The sequence below is a fragment of the Bufo bufo genome, chromosome 8 (assembly GCF_905171765.1).
Source record: "Bufo bufo chromosome 8, aBufBuf1.1, whole genome shotgun sequence".
Classification (NCBI taxonomy): Eukaryota; Metazoa; Chordata; class Amphibia; order Anura; family Bufonidae; genus Bufo; species Bufo bufo.
This window is the reverse complement of record NC_053396.1, coordinates 6286422-6312372: the sequence shown is the minus strand read 5'-3', so window position 1 is coordinate 6312372 and position 25951 is coordinate 6286422. Positions and strand designations below refer to the sequence as shown.

Sequence of the window (25951 nt, the reverse complement as noted above, 5' to 3'; positions counted from 1 at the left end):
GTGACCGTGCTGATGACCCCCACACGGTGACTGACCGCCTTCTGTGTGCATGCACAGTTGTCGTGTGGGGGTTATCTGGGTTGAATGGTACGTGGCAGCTGCTGCTGTACAATGGGGCAGATGCAACTTTGAGCTATGGCGTGTGTAACCTCGCCCTCAGGTAGGTACATCTAATAACCAGATGAAAGTGGCTTTTAGGGCAGTAGTGGCCCCATAGCTGTACATTATTAGTGACTTCCAGGCTGTGTGAAGCGTGGATTTATTTTACAAGAGTACATGAAAACCTCTACCAATCAACCTTCTGTAGAATCAATGTCGTACGACACATTATCAAAACCGTCAATCTGGTCGGCTTGTTCGGTCAGCGAAGAGGCGCTCTCCTTGTTTCTCCTCCATCTGCGGTACACGGAGAAGAGCAGCACCAAGCACAGCAGAGCGATGATCACGCCGACGACTATGGCCCAGATCCGTCCTGAATTGTCTTTACCACCACCACCTGGAAGAACAGAATATTGCTTCTAAGGACTCACAAATCCATATATTAAAGGTATGTTTTCAGCAAAGGTGCTGCCTGACGGCTACATCTAGAGTGTGTATGGACTGATAAAACTGCAGCTTCCATAGTTACATACTGGAAACAAGCCCGGTGTAGCCTGGTCCTGCAGTCTTACTGTTCCATCTGTCCTTTACGGCTCGCAGGCAGGCAACATGACTACACAGGGTATGTTTGTAGTCTGTAACCATGGAGACGCAAGTCTGCAAAGAATCTGTAGACACAATAGTAGAATTTTAACTTTTTTTTTTTATTATTACAAAGTTGCTTTACTTGGAACAATAAAGAAGATTTGCAAACTGTGGTGCAGCACGGGTAGTGGTATGTACTGCCGCCCTGCACTATACATGAGTTGGGATTCTCTCTGGTCCCCTGTATCACCCCCAGTTCCACACTAGGTAGAACAGGATGTTCTCTGAAGGGCTTTTTTATAACCGTTATAGTAAATTTACTGTTTTAACATTCACTACAGCGCTTTAAATGGGTATGGCGGTCAGCTAAAACTCGCTTATGATGCAGTTAAAGGGGTTGTCCCACAAAATATTCAGTTTTCAAACCAGCACCTGAATATTTTTGTAATTGCATGGAAATAAAAATGAGGTATAGCCACCGAGTTATTCTCTAAAATGTATCTGTATAGCGCCCCCTGCTCCCTAAGATGGCCGCACATGCTCAGTTTCATCCTTCAACTGACTCCTGAGATGTCATAGGAAGAAAGGACAGTCCCTTGAGCTGTCGGCGTGATATAAATCTAGCAGAGCAATGAATGGGGAGATCTCCAGATCCATGTGAGGTGCAGGGCTGGTTCTCGGTTTGTTATAAAGACACTGTCATGTATGAGAAGATTTCTGATTTTCATGTTTTACATTAATCATGGGAAACTGCCTTTAAATGCACTTAGTGATATCCTTGCCATTTATCCGCCCTTCCCCAGGCAAGTCCTGTAGCTTTTGAGTTTACAGTGTGATCTTAGGCTCCTGTGCAGTGATGGCAGACGACACGTCCCTCTCTTCCTGTCCCTGCACAGGAGGCAGCGGCTTCAGAAGCTACAGGACTTCCTTCCTGGAGAAAGTGTTACATTACTAAACAGCAAGTACTTGATTAGTAAGTGCTTTAGCTGTATCAGATATTCCAAAGGGAAGAGTACCCCTTTAATAAGAACCATTAGCTAGAAGATGCCCAAGGGAGGTTAGACTGGCAGAGAAGCAATGACCAATCTCACATATTAGGATATGCCACCAATGTCCGATAGGTGAAGGTCCCACACATTTCGAGGAGGAGAGCCGACTACGCATACAAGACCAACCTCTCTCCATTTCTAGAGCCGAAGGGTGCACGCAGCTATTTCCAGAAGTCCCATAGGAATGAATGGGAGATGAGGCACCATTTGTTCACACTGCATTTTGTATAGATTATTATTTTTTTTTTAAGAATTCTGTCACAAAAATGACATTCTGTGCGACAAAGATTCCTGAAAATACAAAATGAGTTCTGTGATCACTACATTCACTTTGTGTCACAAAATACATTGCGAACAAATGGCACCCGATAATCTGAAGTGCAAGCGTGCCACTGCTCGACTCACTTAAAGGATATGGACACCTTTGTAATAAAAAATCGTGGATCCGTGTGCGTTCTGCAATTTGCGGAACAGCCTTTAATATAAATGCCTATTCTTGTCCACAAAGCGCGGACAAGAATAGGACAGGTTATTATTATTTTTTTTGCGGGGCCACGGAACGGAGCAACGGATGCGGACAGCACACAGAGTGCTGTCCACATCTTTTGCAGCCCCATTGAAGTGAAGGGGTCCGTCCAAAACAAAGGCCGTGTGCATGAGGCCTTTTATTTGTTTTCCTTCTAGAGCCTCCGGTGCTTCCTATGCACAGCGGCTGCTCTCAGCGAGATTACAGAGAATCCGTCATCTGCCAGATTTTCTTTAAAGGGTTTCTATCACTTCGTATGCCATAATTAGCTCTCAGACACTAGCGATCCGCTAGTGTCTGCTCTGGCCAACCATCCTAATATAAGAGCTTTTTGGGCAGCCGTTTTGCTAAAAAAATAACTTTTATAAATATGCTAATGAGCCTCTAGGTGCTATGTGGGCGTCATTAGCACCTAGAGGCTCCGTCTACCTTCATACACAGCCACCGCCCAGCGCGTCCCTCCAGCCCGCCCATCTCCTGATGAATGCGATCCTCCGTGTGACGCAACGGACGAATTCTCGCGCATGCGCCGTGCGCGGCTGTATTCGGCGCATGCGCAGAGAATGTCTGACACTTCCCTGCTCAGATATCTCCACTGCGCCTGTTCCTTGGAGCACTATGACGTCATCGGCGCAGTGGAGATATCTGAGCAGGGAAGCGTCAGACATTCTCTGCGCATGCGCCGAATACAGCCGCGCACGGCGCATGCGCGAGAATTCGTCCGTTGCGTCACACGGAGGATCGCATTCATCAGGAGATGGGCGGGCTGGAGGGACGCGCTGGGCGGTGGCTGTGTATGAAGGTAGACGGAGCCTCTAGGTGCTAGTGACGCCCACATAGCACCTAGAGGCTCATTAGCATATTTATAAAAGTTATTTTTTTAGCAAAATGGCTGCCCAAAAAGCTCTTATATTAGGATGGTTGGCCAGAGCAGACACTAGCGGATCGCTAGTGTCTGAGAGCTAATTATGGCATACGAAGTGATAGAAACCCTTTAACTCCTCCAGTGTGCCACAGGAGCGCGCAGTGTCTTCCCCCTCCCAGTCAGGGGCGCTGTATCAGAAGCTGCCAGGTCCGACACTCATGAGGCCCCGCCCCTCACAGACATCTCTCTCAGCAGGAGCAGCTCCAGACTAAATTGTGGTTACAGGACCTGTGGTGATGTCACAGTCATGTGATCAGCCATGTGTGGTAGGAGTTAGGGGAACGCAGGCTTGGTGTAGGACTGTGCTATGGATTCCGCTACCATGGATCATAAGGGTCCATTCACATGTCTGCAAATTGCGGATCCAAAAACTGACGCCGGCCATGTGCGTTACGCATTTTGCGGACCGCACATGGCCGGCACTATGATAGAAATGACTATTTTTATTTTTTTTCTGCAAAATTGCAGACATGTGAATGGACCCTTAGTCAGCTGTAGGTATAGATAGTGCATGAGCCCCTGGATGCGGTAACACTACTGATCACCCCCAGGTCTGCATCACCAAGTGTAACGCTGTGCAGTATATGTAACGGCCACTTCCTCACCTTTCGGTTTTTCTACAGTATTACACAGCACGTCCGGGGTGTATTTCAGATCATCCAAGGACAGGACGACGGTGTGCGGACGGGTGCCCTTCATTGCCTCAAATACAATCTGTAAAATGATAGAACATGAGGCGACTCCCACACAATAAATATCAGGTACAAGCCCATAAAGAGGTTGTGTTACCTGAAACTCCGCAGTGCTGTTCAGCTGCAGTTTCTCTTCCTGCCACTCACTGCTGTGATACCCACGTAGCACCCAGACTGGGTGCAGGCCCTGAGCACTCGTCACGTACAGAATCAGCTCCGCCAGATCTGGAAAGGAAAGCGGACGGTAAGAGTAAAAAGGAACACGGACGCCATACCTATTGCAGGGCCGGAGGGGGTGAAGCATGAAAGAAAGTACTTTTGCCCATTTACAATCTTTTTTTTTTTAAACAGAAGATCCTTCGACTATTGGCCAAAAACATTAAAAACTTTTCAGACAATAATAGTCTGTCAGCTTAAACGATCGTTCAGTGTTAAATCCGTTCAGATCATCTTTAGTCTAATGTGTATGGGCACCTTAAGCCCTCAGTGCGGGGACCGTTCCGTACTACAGCTGCCTAGTAGAGTCCATACAGCGCAGCGACTTACGGAAATGGTCTGGGGAGTCTGTGCGGTAGGAGAAGGTGAAGCAGGAGCCAGTGGTCGCTGAGAGGTGTTCACTGATGAGCCAGGCGGTGGAGCCTTCTACGTGCAGAGCGCCTGTGTCCACAAAGGCGTAGTGTCCTGCAGGAGATCACAGCGGCAGTAGGATCAGATGTTAACACTATGGCGAATACGTTTTATCTGATCGCCCGGGGAATAGGACACTCGAGGTGGATTTACACGTTGCAATAATCGGGCAGATTATCCGGACCGAACACTCGTTCCCGACAATCTGCCTGTGTAACGGTGCCACAGATCGCCCGATGAACGAGCGACCCTGCCATTGGTGCAGGCACCCACATCATTGTTTCTGGGCGGCAGATTGTGCGGTTTAAGGACGAGTGATCGCAATAGAGACCACTTGTCTTCATACTGTGGAGGTGATCGCTGCCTGTAAATCCAGTGCTTCACCTCCACTTAACGAGCAGCCGACTGTCGGGAAGGAATCTGCTGCTCATCTGCACCTTTAGCTTCTTCCTTATTATCTGTATCAAACAGCCCTGGGGTATCTAATCCAGTCACAATGTGTATTCTACCTTCTGCAGAGCCGAGGCTGCGATCCTTCTCTGGGGCAGAGCTCGGCCTGTTTACAGCTGCTCCATTAGTCCAGTCCCAGTCATACGTGTCCGTAAGAGGAATGCGAACATTGGTCCAAGAGCAGGAACCCCATTCAAAGTCACAGGTTGCTGCAAGTGAGAAGAACAGTTAAGGGTTAATTACAACTGTGCAGACCATACCATTAGTGGAGGGGAGCAGGCCTCTCCAGTGTGGTCTAAGATGTCAGGTACCTGATTCATGACATCGATGATGGCTGATGTGAACGTCATCCAGGGCGATGTACGCGCGCTCCCCGCCGGCACCGACAGCTTCAAACAGCAGCTGCAAGAAGGGCAGGTAGAAGCAAAGCGCAACGTAAAGGATTTTCCATAAACCTTACTGATGGCTATTAGTTCAAGTTGTCCAGGATTAGGAAAAACATGTCTGCTTTCTTCTAAACACAGCGCCACCCCTGTCCCCAGGTTATTTCTGGTATTACAGCTCAGCCCCCATGAATTGGATGGGGATGAACTGAACTACCACAGATAACTGGAGAGCACACGTGTCTAAGGCGGTTTTCGGATGGACAATAATAAAGGTGCTTTTATTTAGGCCATTATTATGGACTGTAGTAGACTAGGGCGAGCTAACGCCAATTCTGATCTGTAATGTAGAAATCCACCGGTCTTAAAATGGCCTTCTGCACAATCTCTACGCCCCAAATACCTCCAGGTCTGTTCAGAAGAGGCAGCGTATTCTGCATAAAAATCTGCAATGTTTTACTGCACATGTGGAGGAGACGTTCACAACCCTGTCCACATGCAGCCTGATGTATGGATATGTCTGATGTCTGCGCCATAAGCCGAAAGTAGAATAAACAAGTCATGTGAACAGAGCCTAATGGTTAGACGTGGCATCTGTTACCTTCCACTGCTGGTCAGCCCGGAGGGCCACGCTCCCGTGGCGCCAGCTGTCTGGTTTTGCATCGGAGATCCTCAGAATTTCTCTCTTCACTTTCTTATTTCCAAGGTCGTCCTCAATAAATACAATCAACGTCCCTGCCGATTTCCATGTAGATTAGCAACAATGGGGTGACCAAATTTTGCCAAAATTACATTGCAGATAAAAATGTCCCATTTAACTACAGTAAAATTCCAGTCATCTGATAGCTCAGCACCACGTAGGGAGCCGGACTGTCAGAATCGTGTCACTCACCTGGATTGGTGCCCCCCATCTGGTACCAGAAGCTCAGGCAGCCCTCATCCGGCTGGGCCCTGTACACACCGGATGTTAGAAGCGCAGAGTAGCCGCTGGGCACTTTGCTGGAGCTGGTGTCGGCCACCATATAATGCCCTGTGGACACAGTCGGTACAGTCACATTCGAATGTGGTCTGTGCAGAAGACAGCAATCTGGGGTCTTCGCTAGGGCTCAGGCGGCCATATGCTATTCGCAAAAATGCGGATTTTTTTTTGCGGATTAGATGCTGACCCATTCACTTCTATGGGGCCCTTTTCTTTTCCACGGTTCCGCAAAACAAATGAAACATGTCCTATACTTGTCTGTGAAAATCAGGACATGGCCCCATTGAAGTCTATGGGTCCGCAAAAATACTGAATGATATCCGTTTTTTTGCGGATAGCATTCAGTATTTTTGCGGACAGCATACGGCCGTCTGAATGAGCCCTTACCTGTAAAACTCTGTAAGGTGTGATCATGGGACGGTCCCGCCTGGTGGTTGAAGTGGATGTTCTGATGTAAACTCCACATATAGGTTCCCTGGGAGGAAAAGCCGCAGGTTCCGGCCTCAAAAGAGCAGCGAGTGGGGGGTGCACAGGGTTCGCTCATCACAGTGATGTCATCAACGGCAATGTGGCCAATGGAGCCGTCACGCACCGCTTCGAAAATCAGCTATAGAGATATGAATAAGGACATTATATAGGGACCTTCCCAGTACCACCCCCCGAAATGATCAGTGCAGCCTGTGGGTGTCCACAATCAAGAGTACTACAAAATGACTTCTCTTTCCTCAGAAATAGTGCCAGGTCTTATCCCGGACAAACCCCGCACACAGGAAATACATAAAAGAGGACCGGTCGCCTCTGTCTTAGTAACTACTTGCATTCTCGATGTAATAACATTTCTGGAGCATCTGTTCTTAAGACTGTATGTTGTTCCGCTCCTCTATTATTCCTACTAGACGTAAAACACTTGCCAGCAGACACACACACTGGTAACACCCAGATGGACCTTTACTGCCGACAAGTCATTCACTTCTAGTAGGAATAGTAGAGGAACGGCACAACAAGGTCTTCAGAGTAGATGGCACAGAATTGCTCCCACATGAGGAATGCAAATAGTCACCAAAACCGACATGTCAGCAGAGGAGCCTGTCCGTAACAGAAAATATCTATAATGCAAACGCTAGGAGTCACTAAGATGCATCTGGGTAATGAGGCGGAGCGGTGCTCGCCATCAGTCTATGCAGAGTCCTACCACTGTGCTGTGAATATGCCTCCAATGCCTCCTGCCCTAGAACAGCGCCCCCTTCACAGGTAGAAGTTCCACACAATCACATACCTGGTAATTCTTGCTAGTGAGTGTCACAGTTTCCCGATGCCACCGATTCCCATGGGTTCCTGTGCCCGTCCAAATTAACTTCTCTTCTCCCTGTTCGTATTTGCTGAGCAGGTTTAATGTGCCTGGGTGAAAACGAGAGGAGAAGAGACTGCCATGTGATGGGGCAGAGCGCACTGTATGTAGAGCTATGCCCTGTAAGAGGGCGATCACTGCAGACTGCCATGTGATGGGGCAGAACGCACTGTATGTAGAGCTATGCCCTGTAAGAGGGCGATCACTGCAGACTGCCATGTGATGGGGCAGAGCGCACTGTGTGTAGATCTATGCCCTGTAAGAGGGCGATCACTGCAGACTGCCATGTGATGGGGCAGAGCGCACTGTGTGTAGATCTATGCCCTGTAAGAGGGCGATCACTGCAGACTGCCATGTGATGGGGCAGAGCGCACTGTGTGTAGAGCTATGCCCTGTAAGAGGGCGATCACTGCAGACTGCCATGTGATGGGGCAGAGCGCACTGTGTGTAGATCTATGCCCTGTAAGAGGGCGATCACTGCAGACTGCCATGTGATGGGGCAGAGCGCACTGTGTGTAGATCTATGCCCTGTAAGAGGGCGATCACTGCAGACTGCCATGTGATGGGGCAGAGCGCACTGTGTGTAGATCTATGCCCTGTAAGAGGGCGATCACTGCAGACTGCCATGTGATGGGGCAGAGCGCACTGTGTGTAGATCTATGCCCTGCAAGAGGGCGTTTACTGCAGACTGCCATGTGATGGGGCAGAGCGCACTGTATGTAGATCTATGCCCTGTGACAGGGCGATCACTGCAGACTGCCATGTGATGGGGCAGAGCGCACTGTATGTAGATCTATGCCCTGTAAGAGGGCGATCACTGCAGACTGCCATGTGATGGGGCAGAGCGCACTGTATGTAGATCTATGCCCTGTGACAGGGCGATCACTGCAGACTGCCATGTGATGGGGCAGAGCGCACTGTATGTAGATCTATGCCCTGTGACAGGGCGATCACTGCAGACTGCCATGTGATGGGGCAGAACGCACTGTATGTAGATCTATGCCCTGTAAGAGGGCGATCACTACAGACTGCCATGTGACGGGGCAGAGCGCACTGTATGTAGATCTATGCCCTGTAAGAGGGCGATCACTGCAGACTGCCATGTGATGGGGCAGAACGCACTGTATGTAGATCTATGCCCTGTAAGAGGGCGATCACTACAGACTGCCATGTGACGGGGCAGAGCGCACTGTATGTAGATCCATGCCCTGTAAGAGGGCGATCACTGCAGACTGCCATGTGATGGGGCAGAGCGCACTGTATGTAGATCTATGCCCTGTGACAGGGCGATCACTGCAGACTGCCATGTGATGGGGCAGAGCGCACTGTATGTAGATCTATGCCTTGTGACAGGGCGATCACTGCAGACTGCCATGTGATGGGGCAGAACGCACTGTATGTAGATCTATGCCCTGTAAGAGGGCGATCACTGCAGACTGCCATGTGACGGGGCAGAGCGCACTGTATGTAGATCTATGCCCTGTAAGAGGGCGATCACTGCAGACGGCCATGTGACGGGGCAGAGCGCACTGTATGTAGATCTATGCCCTGTAAGAGGGCGATCACTGCAGACTGCCATGTGATGGGGCAGAGCGCACTGTATGTAGATCTATCCCCTGTAAGAGGGCGATCACTACAGACTGCCATGTGATGGGGCAGAACGCACTGTATGTAGATCTATGCCCTGTAAGAGGGCGATCACTACAGACTGCCATGTGATGGGGCAGAACGCACTGTATGTAGATCTATGCCCTGTAAGAGGGCGATCACTACAGACTGCCATGTGACGGGGCAGAACGCACTGTATGTAGATCTATCCCCTGTAAGAGGGCGATCACTGCAGACTGCCATGTGACGGGGCAGAGCGCACTGTATGTAGATCTATGCCTTGTGACAGGGCGATCACTGCAGACTGCCATGTGATGGGGCAGAACGCACTGTATGTAGATCTATGCCCTGTAAGAGGGCGATCACTGCAGACTGCCATGTGACGGGGCAGAGCGCACTGTATGTAGATCTATGCCCTGTAAGAGGGCGATCACTGCAGACGGCCATGTGACGGGGCAGAGCGCACTGTATGTAGATCTATGCCCTGTAAGAGGGCGATCACTGCAGACTGCCATGTGATGGGGCAGAGCGCACTGTATGTAGATCTATCCCCTGTAAGAGGGCGATCACTACAGACTGCCATGTGATGGGGCAGAACGCACTGTATGTAGATCTATGCCCTGTAAGAGGGCGATCACTACAGACTGCCATGTGATGGGGCAGAACGCACTGTATGTAGATCTATGCCCTGTAAGAGGGCGATCACTACAGACTGCCATGTGACGGGGCAGAACGCACTGTATGTAGATCTATCCCCTGTAAGAGGGCGATCACTGCAGACTGCCATGTGACGGGGCAGAGCGCACTGTATGTAGATCTATGCCCTGTAAGAGGGCGATCACTGCAGACTGCCATGTGAGGGGGCAGAACGCACTGTATGTAGATCTATGCCCTGTAAGAGGGCGATCACTGCAGACTGCCATGTGATGGGGCAGAACGCACTGTATGTAGATCTATGCCCTGTAAGAGGGCGATCACTGCAGACTGCCATGTGATGGGGCAGAGCGCACTGTGTGTAGATCTATGCCCTGTAAGAGGGCGATCACTGCAGACTGCCATGTGATGGGGCAGAACGCACTGTATGTAGATCTATGCCCTGTAAGAGGGCGATCACTGCAGACTGCCATGTGACGGGGCAGAACGCACTGTATGTAGAGCTATGCCCTGTAAGAGGGCGATCACTGCAGACGGCCATGTGACGGGGCAGAGCGCACTGTATGTAGATCTATGCCCTGTAAGAGGGCGATCACTGCAGACTGCCATGTGATGGGGCAGAGCGCACTGTATGTAGATCTATCCCCTGTAAGAGGGCGATCACTGCAGACTGCCATGTGACGGGGCAGAGCGCACTGTATGTAGATCTATGCCCTGTAAGAGGGCGATCACTGCAGACTGCCATGTGATGGGGCAGAACGCACTGTATGTAGATCTATGCCCTGTAAGAGGGCGATCACTGCAGACTGCCATGTGATGGGGCAGAGCGCACTGTATGTAGATCTATGCCCTGTAAGAGGGCGATCACTGCAGACTGCCATGTGACGGGGCAGAGCGCACTGTATGTAGATCTATGCCCTGTAAGAGGGCGATCACTGCAGACTGCCATGTGACGGGGCAGAGCGCACTGTATGTAGATCTATCCCCTGTAAGAGGGCGATCACTGCAGACTGCCATGTGACGGGGCAGAGCGCACTGTATGTAGATCTATGCCCTGTAAGAGGGCGATCACTGCAGACTGCCATGTGATGGGGCAGAACGCACTGTATGTAGATCTATGCCCTGTAAGAGGGCGATCACTGCAGACTGCCATGTGATGGGGCAGAGCGCACTGTATGTAGATCTATCCCCTGTAAGAGGGCGATCACTGCAGACTGCCATGTGACGGGGCAGAGCGCACTGTATGTAGATCTATGCCCTGTAAGAGGGCGATCACTGCAGACTGCCTTGTGAGGGGGCAGAACGCACTGTATGTAGATCTATGCCCTGTAAGAGGGCGATCACTGCAGACTGCCATGTGATGGGGCAGAGCGCACTGTATGTAGATCTATGCCCTGTAAGAGGGCGATCACTGCAGACTGCCATGTGAGGGGGCAGAACGCACTGTATGTAGATCTATGCCCTGTAAGAGGGCGATCACTGCAGACTGCCATGTGACGGGGCAGAGCGCACTGTATGTAGATCTATGCCCTGTAAGAGGGCGATCACTGCAGACTGCCATGTGAGGGGGCAGAACGCACTGTATGTAGATCTATGCCCTGTAAGAGGGCGATCACTGCAGACTGCCATGTGACGGGGCAGAGCGCACTGTATGTAGATCCATGCCCTGTAAGAGGGCGATCACTGCAGACTGCCATGTGACGGGGCAGAGCGCACTGTATGTAGATCCATGCCCTGTAAGAGGGCGATCACTGCAGACGGCCATGTGATGAGACTTCCACAGGATACAGAATACATCCTAGCATGAGGTTAGAATCTCCACAGACACGGACTGCACAGGTAACCTAATCTCTCAGACAACATGCCGATACAATCCCGATAAAGCTTCAAGTAGTGGGCACTGCTTTACCCATCAGGCTAATGGAGCCCACAGCGCTGAGCTGGATCAGTCGCATGACACCGATAGCACCTGATGGACCCCACTGACCAGGGTCCATCATACTTCTGGAAAGCTCTTTAATCAGCAGATGTCGGGGGCAATCTTTTGGCAGATTCTACCTAGAACATTGGCAGTGCACTACCTGGGTGCCTTCAGTTTCCCATCACGGATGGGAGGCATGATACCTGATGCCCAGGTCTGCCAACCAAGGGTATGATCACATGTAGTTAAAAACACTTTCCCTGCACGACTGACAGCGCGAGACATCCTCACAGTTGAATCTTCAATAGCCGACAGCTGTACTGCGCATGCGCCTAATGAAGAATCAACCGAGCTTGTGCAGGACTACAGGGTCAGGCAAGAGGTCAATGAGGATGTCCGGCATTGACAGTCAAGGCAAAAGCAGACGGGTTGAGGTGCACAGAAGCCCTCATTAACATAATTACAAAATGGATGATTTGTCATGGATTTTAACAAAAGAGGTACTGTTTTAATCAGCAGGATCAACCCTATCAGACAGCATGGTTTAGTAGGTTTGATTCTGGTGGCGGATGTGCTTTACAGTATGTGCCCCCCCCCCCCCCCCCCACATGAGTTGAGGTGCAGGATGTGGATTAATGTTCTCACCTGTGTCTGGGCCAAACATTCTGTGGTGGAAGGAGAGGCAGGAGGTGTCCGATGCGGAAGATTGCGGGTAGGACAGCAGGCGCGCCTTTGTACCGCGATCCGAGCGAGACTCCCCCGCCACAAACACATAGCGACCTGTGAGAGACAGAAGTCTTAGTGGGACACAGACAGACACTGTGGAGGACAGGCCCGATCGAGCGGAGGGACGCACCCTGTCCTGTGGTGTGGTCAGAGACGGTGCCCAGCTCCCAGTCAATGTCGTCTGCTACATCTTGATACCAGCCACAAAGTCCAGTCTCAAAATTACAAGTCACAGAACCTGGAAAATCCAGAAAAAACAAAAAACCTTAATGGTAATGTGTCTATGCAATGCACCCCGACGAGACTCGGAAACATGGCAGGAAATCTGTTCCCGACTACAAAAACTCTTTACATGGAATATACAAGCAGGAACATGACATCCCCCATGCCGTCAGCAGCACATCCCGCTTACACAGAGCAGTGTGCCGCCAACAAAGACGCAAATGTGTACACGGGGCAATGCTTCCGTTCCTGATGATCAGCCGGAGTAAAGGGGCTCTTACTGTGCCCCCCAAAAAACATATCTGCTTCTCTTGATTGCAGCCCTAACGTTTACACGCATGACGCTTATTAAAATTAATGGATGCTCATGCTGTTTACATGTACGGCCCCCCATTTTTATTTTTGCCTCAAGGCAGCGGCGGTCCTCTAAAAGAAAATCTGAGATAGGGTGGTCTTCGAGATAAAATAATCTGCTTCATTGCTGCCCCCATCCTTCCAGAAACGGGTCCCAGCAGCTGAGCATCTTCTCCCCCATCTGACCAGCAGCAGGTCTCGCTTTCCTACCTTCGTTGACCAAATCCTTCCCACAGTCGATGAACTGTATTTCACTCACTTGAGCGGTCCAGTTCCCTACAGTTCTGGGGTCCACCGCTCCAGCCAAGATCAACTAAAACAGGATAAAATAAAAATAAAATAAAATCAGAGGCTCACTACCGCCCTCTAGTGGTGAACAGCAGATTATTCAGTATGGAAATACAGGTCATCCCGGTCACATGTAGCAAGCGTATGAAGGATTACAGGGTGCGACGCGGCCTCACAGTACACGGCAGCTCTTTCTGGTTCCTTTGGAAAAGCTATCAGGGTAGCTCTGACTGTTTAAAGGGGGCCGCTCCACTTACAAAGCAGAAGGAAGACTACACCCCTTTAAATGCCTGGGATGTGGTAATTAAGAAGCTTCTCCTTCAGTACCTGGAACTCTTGTGGTCGCTCTCCCAGTGGGATCAGGACGGATTTGGATGCATTACTCCTCTCTCCATGACTCTGCCAGACATGCGAGTGTGCATCGAGCTGTGGATCCCAGACACGGAGAGAGAGGAACCCTGAAACACACAGCGAGCAGGGCTCAGAGCGGACACGGGAAGATGGGATGAGATCAGGCTGCAAGGTCCGGGATGAGCAGGTGCGGGCACCTCCAGAACCTACCTGCAAGGCCAGTATGAAGGTGGTAGGTCATGTTCAGGACACAGGAGGGTCCAGTGGGGCGCAGGAGACCACTGTGAGCTTCGGCATCCGTCTTTAAATTTCCCTCGCCTTTCAGCATAGTCAAAGACGAGCCTGAAATGAGAGCGAAAACATCTGGATGAAGCGTAAAGAATTCACCTGCCTCAATGTCTGGATGTCGGTGGGGGGGGGGGGTCACAACGTCTCGTCTGCTTGTTGGAGGCCCCTCCGGTCAAGAAGACACTGACGCTAGGACTCTACCTGTAGGAGGCTTTCCCCACTTGAAGTCCCCAATACTGACATCCGTCCAGTCACCAACAGGGGTCTCACTTCCTGTAGTAAAAAGCAAAACCAAAAAAGTTATCCTTGCAAGAAGGGATGAAAGAGAAGACGGGTAACCATTCACTGATCACTGTGGCCCCTGCTGCGGGGCTCCCGCTCCTAAACACCATGTGCTAAAAAAAAGAAGTACAGGAAGCTCAAGGTTTATACAAGGGACCCTTCAGTATGAGGCTACTGATGAACATTGCTTAACACTCCAGTTACATCAAGAGCTGCAGTCACAATTCCGCCTGGAACTTCTGGCAGTCCATGGCGCTCATGCCAACGTTAGATTAGCTGAGATTCATGATGCAAATAAACACTTCATGTCCCAGGCGAGCGTGCGTTGTACTGCAGGTAGTAACGGGCAGAGCTTACGGGAAACCAGAATACTTAGTGCAGCTCTTGCTGTGACCGGAGTATAAGAAATGAAGAAATTAAAGGGGTTACCCAACACCTATATTGCCCCCTAAAATGTTTTGATTTGTGTGACGGGGAGATGCAGCGGCAGCTGTGTGGGCATCAGGTGCGACGTGGGTGCCGGGGAGCAGGTAAGTATAATCTGTGTGAGGTGCCCGGGCATTTTGGGGGGGGCTTTAAACCCTTTAAATACTAGATAGCGAAGTAAAGATAATCTTATAGCATAGTGCAGGGATGCCCAACCCGCGGCCCTCCAGCTGTTGCAAAACTACAACTCCCAGCATGCTTGGACAGCCTATAGCTATCAACCTACAGCAGGGCATGCTGGGAGTTGAAGTTTTACAACAGCTGGAGGGCCGCAGCTTGGGCATCACTGGCATAGCGTATATAACCTGGTAGCTAAGTAATATCTCGTCCTACCTGGTGCATAGGTTTCTCTCACACTTCTGATCACGCCGTCCGGTCTGGGTGAGAATGTTCTAGATCCATCTGCAAAAATAAAATGGCGTCTTTACAGGGCGACACCTCTACAGGATCCTCTGCTTGGGGGGGGATTAGGTTGGGTGTCTGTGCCCTCACGGGCTGCAAAAACACCCCCAGAATCTAACTGTCCATTGTGCTGCATTATTACATGTCAGAAAAACTGCAGCATTTGTAAAATTACATAAGTGACGAGCTCAAGAGCGTGCAATCTAAACAAGAGGGGGGGGGGGGGTAACGTCCAGATGCTGGGACGTGGGGAGTGGGTTAGGGACAATTGCACTGGCCACATGGCTGTTGGCGTCTTAGGGAGTGAGCGGGGACGGGCAAAGAAGGGGCTTATAGGACAGACGAGTTTCCCACCTTGCCCTTGATGTAGCGATTTGTGACCCCGCCATATTTGCAGTGGTTTACAGGCCACAGTGGGCACAACATGGGCCTTACCCCAGGGCTGCTCGTCATTGGGGCCACAGATTGGGCTGCAGGCTCCAATTTAGACAGGCTGAGGTAGTCCGTGGCTATCTGGGGTGACTAGGTGCACGTGGGCACCACTGGGGTGAATCGGGACCGGCATGCAGTGCTATAATCAGTCCATACCGGATGGTTTGCATTCATTGGGTTCTTGAGTCTCAGGGGGTTCAACACAGGGGCGGACCGAGGGGGTAGGGGCCAAAGTCACCTTAAAAGTTAGGCTGCATGTAATGGACCGAGCTAGGGAATTTCATTCTCCGGTATCTGTGGATGGCTAGAGAGGTATTGAGGTGCTCTATAGTCAGCGGATTGAGAGCAAGGGGCCCCTTTGCTGATCTTTCACAGGGGCCCCTTTTCCTGTCTGTGTCCGCCCTTGGTTCAACATATGTAAAAAGCCACCACAGACGGCATAGCAAATATGAATATGGCTGTGCACGGGATCTGTAAATGTAGGGACAAGAAAGAGAGAAGACCTCATCCTGTAGAGTTAGGAAAGCTGGTCCCATGTGTGGGGAAGGGGCAGCTGTAGATGAGAATTTTGGGAACTAGTCATGGCTCTGAAGGGATGCGGACTGGCGCTGTGCCCGTCTTAAGCGCGAGGAACAGATTCCCCGATAAGGAAGCAGCAGAACCTACTGTGCACTTTGCATCCAGGAGAAAGGATCAGATCATCAACTGCGACGCTTCCCGGCACTCCGCCACTGGAGCCATCAATGAAAATCTGGGACGGAGAGAAATAGCGGCACTGAACATACGGAGAGCAAGTGAGGTAATTCAGCGCAAATCTGGCGCCTGTGACATCACGTAAAATGATAACTATAATTACTTTCTGCCGCCATCTCATGGCCGTACGTGCACGTCCCTGACTATGGCACAAGCACTGGAAGGCTGGTGCACTCGTCACACAGGACTAGTGTACGGGGCCGGGGATAAAGACTACATCACCCATCATGCTCTGTACAGAACTGCAACCATAAAACAGGACACGTCGCTGCTCCAGTTACTGGATGCTGGAGGAATTCACACAGGCGGTGATACACTGGCGTTATATAATTCGCCATGCCGATATCACAGCGTGCAACATATCAGAGCGTTCACCAGTTGGGGCCCATTTGTCCCGTGTGGTAATCACCATTTACTGGCCGACCGCACGTTACCTGGAATGAATCGTTGGACTGAGAGAAGAAGACCCGTTCCCGGAGCCAGGTGGGGCCCCTCTGGCCCTGCAGCTTTAGTGCAGCCACGTCACTCCTAGATGAGCCCACAGACAATGAGCCGGCGTCGGAGCCGTCCATGTAGTAATAGAACACGAGCTGTGGAGACAAAGGAACAATCAGGGCAAGGAAACGAGATCTGGGCCTACGATCATCAGTCAGATCTCATCTGTAGACCGCCATGGACCACCCCTATGGCCGACAGGTCATACGCTATAAATCTGACAGGAGCCTCCTGGGCGGGGGTCCCGCAGAGGACTTTCCTGATCAGGCGCTGTTCACACTTCTGCTTTTACAGGATCCTAATCTGTCAGTCCTGTCATCAGCCGTCACGGTCTGGCAGGATCTGTATATGGGGGCAGCCATGTTAGACCGTGTTCAGTCGATGCAGCCATGTTGTGACCGTAGCGGTGACAGGAGGGCAGAATACGTAAGTGACGTACATAGCACGGCTGCGTCTCATCGACCCTCAGGGTGGGACTCGATAATCTGTGGCCGCCGTTCTGTGAGGCTCGCACGAAATGCCCTGAAAAGTGCAGGAAAAAACACATCGTAACCTGAAATAAGAAATATAAGATCAACTGCCCCCAAACAACCCCCCTCTGAGAATCACCCAGCACTACAACCCCCCTCTGAGAATCACCCAGCACTACAACCCCCCTCTGAGAATCACCCAGCACTACAACCCCCATCTGAGAATCACCCAGCACTACAACCCCCATCTGAGAATCACCCAGCACTACAACCCCCCTCTGAGAATCACCCAGCACTACAACCCCCCTCTGAGAATCACCCAGCACTACAACCCCCCTCTGAGAATCACCCAGCACTACAACCCCCATCTGAGAATCACCCAGCACTACAACCCCCATCTGAGAATCATCCAGCACTACAACCCCCATCTGAGAATCACCCAGCACTACAACCCCCCTCTGAGAATCACCCAGCACTACAACCCCCATCTGAGAATCACCCAGCACTACAACCCCCTCTGAGAATCACCCAGCACTACAACCCCCATCTGAAAGTCACCCAGCACTACAACCCCCATCTGAGAATCACCCAGCACTACAACCCCCCTCTGAGAATCACCCAGCACTACAACCCCCCTCTGAGAATCACCCAGCACTACAACCCCCCTCTGAGAATCACCCAGCACTACAACCCCCATCTGAGAATCACCCAGCACTACAACCCCCATCTGAGAATCACCCAGCACTACAACCCCCATCTGAGAATCACCCAGCACTACAACCCCAATCACGTGCCGTTACTGCCTAATATAATCTCTAGAGTCTTATCTAAGGCGATCATGTACGATACTGCCTCCTGAGCCTTGTATCTAATCCTAATCCTGTGTGATACTGTCTGCCAAGATGTGTATCTAAGCCCGTCAAATACTGTCTGCTGAGTCACTGTATCTAAGCCCATCATGTGTGATACTGTCTGCTGAGCTGTGTATCTAATCCTATCCTGTGTGATACTGTCTGCTGAGCTGTGTATCTAATCCTATCCTGTGTGATACTGTCTGCTGAGCTGTGTATCTAATCCTGTGTGATACTGTCTGCTGAGCTGTGTATCTAATCCTATCCTGTGTGATACTGTCTGCTGAGCTGTGTATCTAATCCTATCCTGTGTGATACTGTCTGCTGAGCTGTGTATCTAATCCTATCCTGTGTGATACTGTCTGCTGAGCTGTGTATCTAATCCCATTATCACACCACCTCTCTCCTGGTGCCATCACCTGCCCGGCCGTTCTTGGTGTGGTCTCTCTCCGGTTTGGACTCGTATCCGGTGACTCCTTCCCATGAAGAATTCCACGCGCACCGATCACTTTCAAAGTCACAAGAGAGGAAGGCGTCTGACAGAAGACGGAGGAAGACACTGATCAACCATCAGTACATCCCCCCCCCAGCGACTGTGCTGCGTACAGAGACCCCGGCCGGACGGCTCCACTGCACGGGCCCCTGAAAGGGGGTCCAAGGAGGAGACATCAAAACCAAGGGACCCTGTAAGTGCTGAACTACAGGAACTCACCACAGCCGACCTCATCAGAACCGTCACCACAGTCATCAGAACCGTCACAGCGAGCGCCTGCCTCTATACAACCGCCACGGCCACAGCGAAACTGATCAGCCCCGCACTCTGCCTGCACACCTGAGAGACAGGACGAGACACAATGTACACAGGATGAATGTAACCCCCATAGAGGGTAGTATTATAGTAGTTATATTCTTCTACATAGGAGCAGTATTATAGTAGTTATATTCTTGTACATAGGAGGCAGTATTATAGTAGTTATATTCTTGTACATAGGAGCAGTATTATAGTAGTTATATTCTTGTACATAGGAGGCAGTATTATAGTAGTTATATTCTTGTACATAGGAGGCAGTATTATAGTAGTTATATTCTTGTACATAGGAGGCAGTATTATAGTAGTTATATTCTTGTACATAGGAGGCAGTATTATAGTAGTTATATTCTTGTACATAGGAGGCAGCATTATAGTAGTTATATTCTTGTACATAGGAGGCAGCATTATAGTAGTTATATTCTTGTACATAGGAGGCAGTATTATAGTAGTTATATTCTTGTACATAGGAGCAGTATTATAGTAGTTATATTCTTGTACATAGGAGCAGTATTATAGTAGTTATATACTTGTACATAGGAGCAGTATTATAGTAGTTATATTCTTGTACATAGGAGCAGTATTATAGTAGTTATATTCTTGTACATAGGAGCAGTATTATAGTAGTTATATTCTTGTACATAGGAGCAGTATTATAGTAGTTATATTCTTGTACATAGGAGCAGTATTATAGTAGTTATATTCTTGTACATAGGAGCAGTATTATAGTAGTTATATTCTTGTACATAGGAGGCAGTATTATAGTAGTTATATTCCTGTACATAGGAGGCAGTATTATAGTAGTTATATTCTTGTACATAGGAGCAGTATTATAGTAGTTATATTCTTGTACATAGGAGCAGTATTATAGTAGTTATATTCTTGTACATAGGAGGCAGTATTATAGTAGCTATATTCTTGTACATAGGAGCAGTATTATAGTAGCTATATTCTTGTACATAGGAGCAGTATTATAGTAGTTATATTCTTGTACATAGGAGCAGTATTATAGTAGTTATATTCTTGTACATAGGAGCAGTATTATAGTAGTTATATTCTTGTACATAGGAGCAGTATTATAGTAGTTATATACTTGTACATAGGAGCAGTATTATAGTAGTTATATTCTTGTACATAGGAGCAGTATTATAGTAGTTATATTCTTGTACATAGGAGCAGTATTATAGTAGTTATATTCTTGTACATAGGAGCAGTATTATAGTAGTTATATTCCTGTACATAGGGAGCAGTATTATAGTAGTTATATTCCTGTACATAGGGAGCAGTATTATAGTAGTCATATTCTTGTACATAGGAGCAGTATTATAGTAGTTATATTCTTGTACATAGGAGCAGTATTATAGTAGTTATATTCTTGTACATAGGAGCAGTATTATAGTAGTTATATTCTTGTACATAGGAGGCAGTATTATAGTAGTTATATTCTTGTACATAGGAGCAGTATTATAGTAGTTATATTCTTGTACATACGAGGCAGTATTATAGTAGTTATATTCTTGTACATAGGAGCAGTATTATAGTAGTTATATTCTAGTACATAGGAGGCAGTATTATAGTAGTTATATTCTTGTACATAGGAGCAGTATTATAGTAGTTATATTCTTGTACATACGAGGCAGTATTATAGTAGTTATATTCTTGTACATAGGAGCAGTATTATAGTAGTTATATTCCTGTACATAGGAGCAGTATTATAGTAGTTATATTCTTGTACATAGGAGCAGTATTATAGTAGTTATATTCTTGTACATACGAGGCAGTATTATAGTAGTTATATTCTTGTACATAGGAGCAGTATTATAGTAGTTATATTCTAGTACATAGGAGGCAGTATTATAGTAGTTATATTCTTGTACATAGGAGCAGTATTATAGTAGTTATATTCTTGTACATAGGAGCAGTATTATAGTAGTTATATTCTTGTACATAGGAGCAGTATTATAGTAGTTATATTCTAGTACATAGGAGCAGTATTATAGTAGTTATATTCCTGTACATAGGAGCAGTATTATAGTAGTTATATTCTTGTACATAGGAGCAGTATTATAGTAGTTATATTCTTGTACATAGGAGCAGTATTATAGTAGTTATATTCTTGTACATAGCAGGCAGTACATTTATTGATATCCTTTTATTTTTAGATTGTCATATATACATAAATTGATTACGGCTTTGAGAGAACGTCAAGTAACACAATACCTTGAAGGCCGCAGTGACGGAACTCCAGGTCGTCCACAGCAAAGTCTCCCTGGCTGAGAGCATCCCGGGAGGCAGTCACAATGATCTGCAGAACGCACACATGTAAACGCACAATAAACGTGTAAGAGGGGTGGGGGGGGGGGGGTTGGTTCAGGGGTTATATGGGTCTAGGTTTCACCTGGAACTCTCCGGGGATCCTGCCAGTGAACACGACCAGGCGCCTCCATGACATTGCGCTGCTCCGTGTGCTCTCCCACAAGCTGTATGTCTGGGTACGGTCTGCCAGATGCACCGAGAGACTCCCGTTCACCTGAGGAGAATCTAGAAATGTACACCGTATTTTTTTTAAATGTCCGATAGGAAAACCATTTTGATTAAAGTTGCAGGCTGACGTGTGCGGTAGAATACACAAAGTCATCAGGGGGTTTAGGAGTCCTTCAGTTTCTGGTCATTAACCCACGCCTACCTGAGGAATACATGTGGTAGTGGATGTGGATTTCACACGTAGCAGCGGCGTCTCTGAGGACCGGGGACCGCAGTCGCGCAGATGCAGCAGATTTGCTGCTCTGACCTTCTGCCATCATGAACCAACCTGTGAGAACAAATCGACCGTTTTTCACAAGCGTCCAGAATCTTCCTATTGCATCAGTGAATAACGGTGGATTGGGAAAAACTGGACTATATCCCCTGTGGGGGCTGCGCTGGCAGCCATTTTATCACCCAGCTTTCCCAGAAGCTTAGATACAGCTGAATGGAGTTCTTCTCAACGTGACATCAGCCCAATGGCTTCTATTAAAGAGGGATTCACATAACTGTATCCGTTTTGCTGTCCGCATATTGGATAAGGAGCGAAAATACGGTTCTGTGAACGCCCCCTTAGGGCGAGTTCACATCACCGTTTAGCTTTCCGTTCTTCTGATCCATTAGAGGGGAAAAAAAAAATACAGGATCTTTTTCCGCTCTCTCTTCTGACGAATCAGAAGAACGGAAAGCTGAACGGTGATGTAAACTCCGCCTTAGGCCTCATGCACACGAACGTATATTCTTTCCGTGTCCGTTACGTTTGTTTTGCGGACCGTATACGGAACCATTCATTTCAATGGGTCCGCAAAAAAACAAACGGAAGTTACCCCGTGTGCATTCCGTTTCCGTATGTCCGTAATTCCGTTCTGCAAAAAAAATAGAACATGTCCTATTATTGTCCGCATAGGACTGTTCTATTAGGTGCCAGCTGTTCCGTTACACAAAATACAGAATGCACACGGACGTCATCCGTATTTTTGGCGGATACGTTTTTTTCAGACCGCAAAATACATACAGTCGTGTGCATGAGGCCTTACTGGGTATTTTTTTTTGCCTGAAACTAAATTTGAGATTTTACCCCATCGGTTCCCCAGGGTGTGATCGGCATGGGGTCGTGACCTCCAAACAGGAGAGCCCCTCTGGTCTCGCACCCATCGGTAGTCGGAAGTGCTTATGTCTTTCCAACCACAATCGCCATGTTCAAAGTCGCAGCTGAAGGGTCTCCTCCAAACTGGAGACTCTCGGTGATAACCTGCAGGGAGAGAGAAGACGATCAGATGTGCACCCCACTCCTGAACTACGAGGAGAGAAGCCATATCTATACATAGTCAGGAAACATGGAGCACTGCTTCCCTTCACTGACAGCAAGCAGAGGTGCTGAAATAAAATAAATTAAGAGAAGCCAGTTCCTGCCATGTGTGCGAGGCTGGCTCTGACTCACCGCAGTCCCGTTCGTCGGAGCAGTCCCAGCAGTCACATATGAAGTTACATCGGCTCTCCGTGGAGCCGTCGCAGGACGCGGAGGTGGGGCGAACGGCTAGGAGACAAAGCAAGCAGATTACTAAAGACAATCAGACCTGTATAAGGCTACATTCACACAACCGTATCCCTTAACAGGTCTGCAAATCACAGAGGCGGTCCATGTGCATCCCGCACGCCCCATTGTAGAAAAGCCTATTCTTATTATCCGTAAAACAGACGACACGTTCTATCATTTGCGGCACAGATGCGGACGGCACACTGACGACATCCCGGTCAAAATGAATCGGTCCGCAAAACATTTGGATTGGACGAGGACAGATGATACGGTTTTGTGAATGTAGCACAGGGATCAGCAACCTTCGGCACTTCAGCTGCTGTGAAACTACAACTCCCAGCATGCACAACTATTCGCCTGTTCTTGTGACAGGAGGATTCTGGGAGTTGTAGTTTCAGAACAGCTGGAGTGCCAGAGGTTGCTGATCCCTGCGCCTTCTAAGGATAAGCGGCGATAGAGGTGCCTGGAAGCCACTCATCTGCCTCCGCTTATTATGTGGTGGTTTATGGCCGGCTAGAACATGGCTATCCTGTACAGAACCAGGAGCATATTATTAACGGACCCGATCACTGGGTCCATCCCCCATACCGTACAGCTGCAGTTCTGGATCACGTCAGCGTCACGCAGTGTGAACTGAGACGTGGGAACAACCTGCCAGCGTAAATCAGAATTTCTAATGGTGATAAGCGGCCGTCAGGTGACCACTAACCCCCCAAACCAGGCCCTGACCGTCTGCACTTACCAGAGCTGAAGAAGGCGAGCAGGAGCAGGGAGAGGCGCGAGCTCCGCATGATCCCAAGAGCGCTCCGAATACCGCAGGAAAGTGCTGAGGAAAAGGGAAGTGGACTTTCACCCCTCTGGAGGTACGCAGGCCATGTAGCACCCAGGCTCTGAGCAAGAAGCAGAAACCATGACCTAAGGGGAAGCATTAAAGGGCACAAAACCTTCGCCTGCGCTGGCACCGCTACAGCGCGACTCAAGAGCGCCACCTAGAAGATCAGAATGGTGGAAAATTCTACCAGGTGTTCCCATAGCAAAAATCATAAACGGCCATGAAGTGTTAGAAGGGCTCAAGCACACGACCGTATGTATTTTGCGGTCCGCAAAAAATACAGATGACGTCCGCGTGCATTCTGTATTTTGCGGAACAGAACAGCTGGCCCCTAATAGAACAGTCTTAGGGCTCATGCACACGACCGTATGGCGTTTTCAGTGTTTTGCGGGCCGGTTTTTAACGTATCCGTTTTCTGTTTCAGTAGTGTTTCCGGTTCAGTTCTGTTTTTCCGTATGGCGTATACAGTAATTACATAGGAAAAATTGGGCTGGGCATAAAATTTTCAATAGATGGTTACGCAAAAACGGAACGGATACGGAAGACATACGGAGTACATTCCATATGTGTTCTGTTTTTTTGGCGGACCCATTGACTTGAATGAAGCCACGGAAGGTGATTTGCGGGCTATAATAGGACATGTTCTATCTTTCAACGGAACGGAAAAACGGAATTCACACGGTGACACTTCAATTTTTTTGCTGACCCATTGAAATGAATGGTTCAGTATAAGTAGCGCATACTGGACTCAAAAAACGGCCAGTATACTAAACGCAAGAAAAAGGTTGTGTGCATGAGCCCTTATCCTTGTCCGTTATGCGGACAATACTAGGACATGTATATGCCCATCTTACCCCGGCGGTCTCCTCGCCGGTGGTGACTATTCCTGGCTTCATCCACTTCTGCGCAGGTGCTGGAGGCACCCAGTGCATGCGCACATCCTTTACAGTGGCCGCCCTTTTAACAGGACCCATTAAGCCTGATCAATGTTCAGTGAGAACTTTTGTAACAACTTGGTTACAATTCCTCACCGTTGTCAAGATCTCTGCTTGTTGTCACTGAACAGGAACCATTCTCATTTACATACAGCTTTCCTGGACTCACAGCTGAGGGTTTGTTACAATGCATCCAGTCTAGACCCTCCTCCTCTGTCGAGGGAACACATCAGCAGTACAGATCTCTCACCTGTCCTGACAGTTTGTTACAATGTATCAGTGCAGGAACGAGGGTTAGAATAATCTTCAATGGGAAGTGGACGGATCAGTGTATAACTGGACAGACCTGACGCTCAGAAGTCTCGGAAATCCGACCGACAACCCCTAGGGGAGCTTAACCGATGGTCATATGGGTCGTCACCCAAATATTAAGTTACGTTATGTTCACTCAGGGCGGATTTGCTGCAGAAAAAACACCGACGTCCCTGCGCGAAGTTGAACAGAATTAACATTTTTGATTGGACTCAGACCACAGATGGCACTGTGTCAGTATACACTGCAGTTCTGTCTTGCTGTTCATAAACAAGGCTAAATGGGTCTCTGGAATTGGAAGGGGTATATTGGCAGCAAGTAATGCTGCGACTGCAGACTCAGATAGTGAAGGGTTAATTACGGGGCAGCCGATACGTGGTAAAATCTGCACACACAGCGCACGGGGCGACCCGCCACGGCTGACTCGGCGAGCACCTGACCTTAGCACCACACTCTGCTGATCGAGGCTATTAAGCCATAAAAACGAGCGCCAAGAATTTATGATCTGGCTAGCCGGACAATCGCAAGAACTAACACCCCCATCATCCTCACAGATCAGCGCTCCCATTAGCACAAGCAGTGACAGGAGCAGGGTCTCCAGGCAGCACAGAGTATTTCAGGAGAGGTGGAGGGGCAATGGGGGACTTAGTTACATAGCAGAGTCCCCAGCAGCACAGAGTATTTCAGGAGCCAGGGGTCCTGAGAGAGACCATAACCAGTCCGCTCACGCCGTGAGGACAGGGCTGGATGTGACCAGG

General features: G+C 48.9%; 1 protein-coding gene across 6 annotated transcripts; it reads right to left on the bottom strand.

Annotated features, from left to right (window-relative positions):
• Positions 1 to 242: 242 nt before the first annotated feature.
• MAMDC4 (MAM domain containing 4) lies at positions 243 to 24231 on the bottom strand. Of its 6 annotated transcripts, none has more exons than XM_040405605.1 (28): positions 23857 to 24231; positions 23019 to 23114; positions 22656 to 22829; positions 21741 to 21866; positions 21453 to 21595; positions 21275 to 21359; positions 18959 to 19078; positions 18666 to 18782; positions 17365 to 17447; positions 16865 to 17020; positions 16344 to 16428; positions 15177 to 15245; positions 14277 to 14348; positions 13998 to 14129; positions 13764 to 13894; positions 13359 to 13461; positions 12703 to 12810; positions 12492 to 12626; positions 7592 to 7713; positions 6703 to 6922; positions 6229 to 6366; positions 5938 to 6074; positions 5265 to 5355; positions 5013 to 5162; positions 4423 to 4557; positions 3974 to 4101; positions 3787 to 3898; positions 243 to 496 (listed from the first exon to the last, which is right to left on the bottom strand). In XM_040405605.1, the coding sequence occupies exons 1-28, from the start codon at positions 24041 to 24043 to the stop codon at positions 294 to 296; spliced, it is 3558 nt and encodes a 1185-aa protein (XP_040261539.1). In that variant the 5' UTR covers positions 24044 to 24231; the 3' UTR covers positions 243 to 293. The 6 variants fall into 6 exon arrangements, with proteins under 6 accessions (XP_040261539.1, XP_040261541.1, XP_040261542.1 ...); XM_040405607.1 differs by having other exon boundaries at positions 3790 to 3898; XM_040405608.1 differs by having other exon boundaries at positions 243 to 493; positions 3790 to 3898.
• Between the last annotated feature and the right edge of the window lie 1720 nt (positions 24232 to 25951).

Coding starts and splice junctions, on each gene's coding strand:
- MAMDC4 (XM_040405605.1), bottom strand. CDS start 24,043: ATGCTTCCCCTTAGGTCATGGTTTCTGCTTCTTGCTCAGAGCCTGGGT. Junction 19,079..21,274: donor CCGTCACTGCGGCCTTCAAG/GTATTGTGTTAC, acceptor CCTGTCTCTCAG/GTGTGCAGGCAGAGTGCGGG. Junction 4,102..4,422: donor AGACTCCCCAGACCATTTCC/GTAAGTCGCTGC, acceptor TTTCCTTTCCAG/ATCTGGCGGAGCTGATTCTG.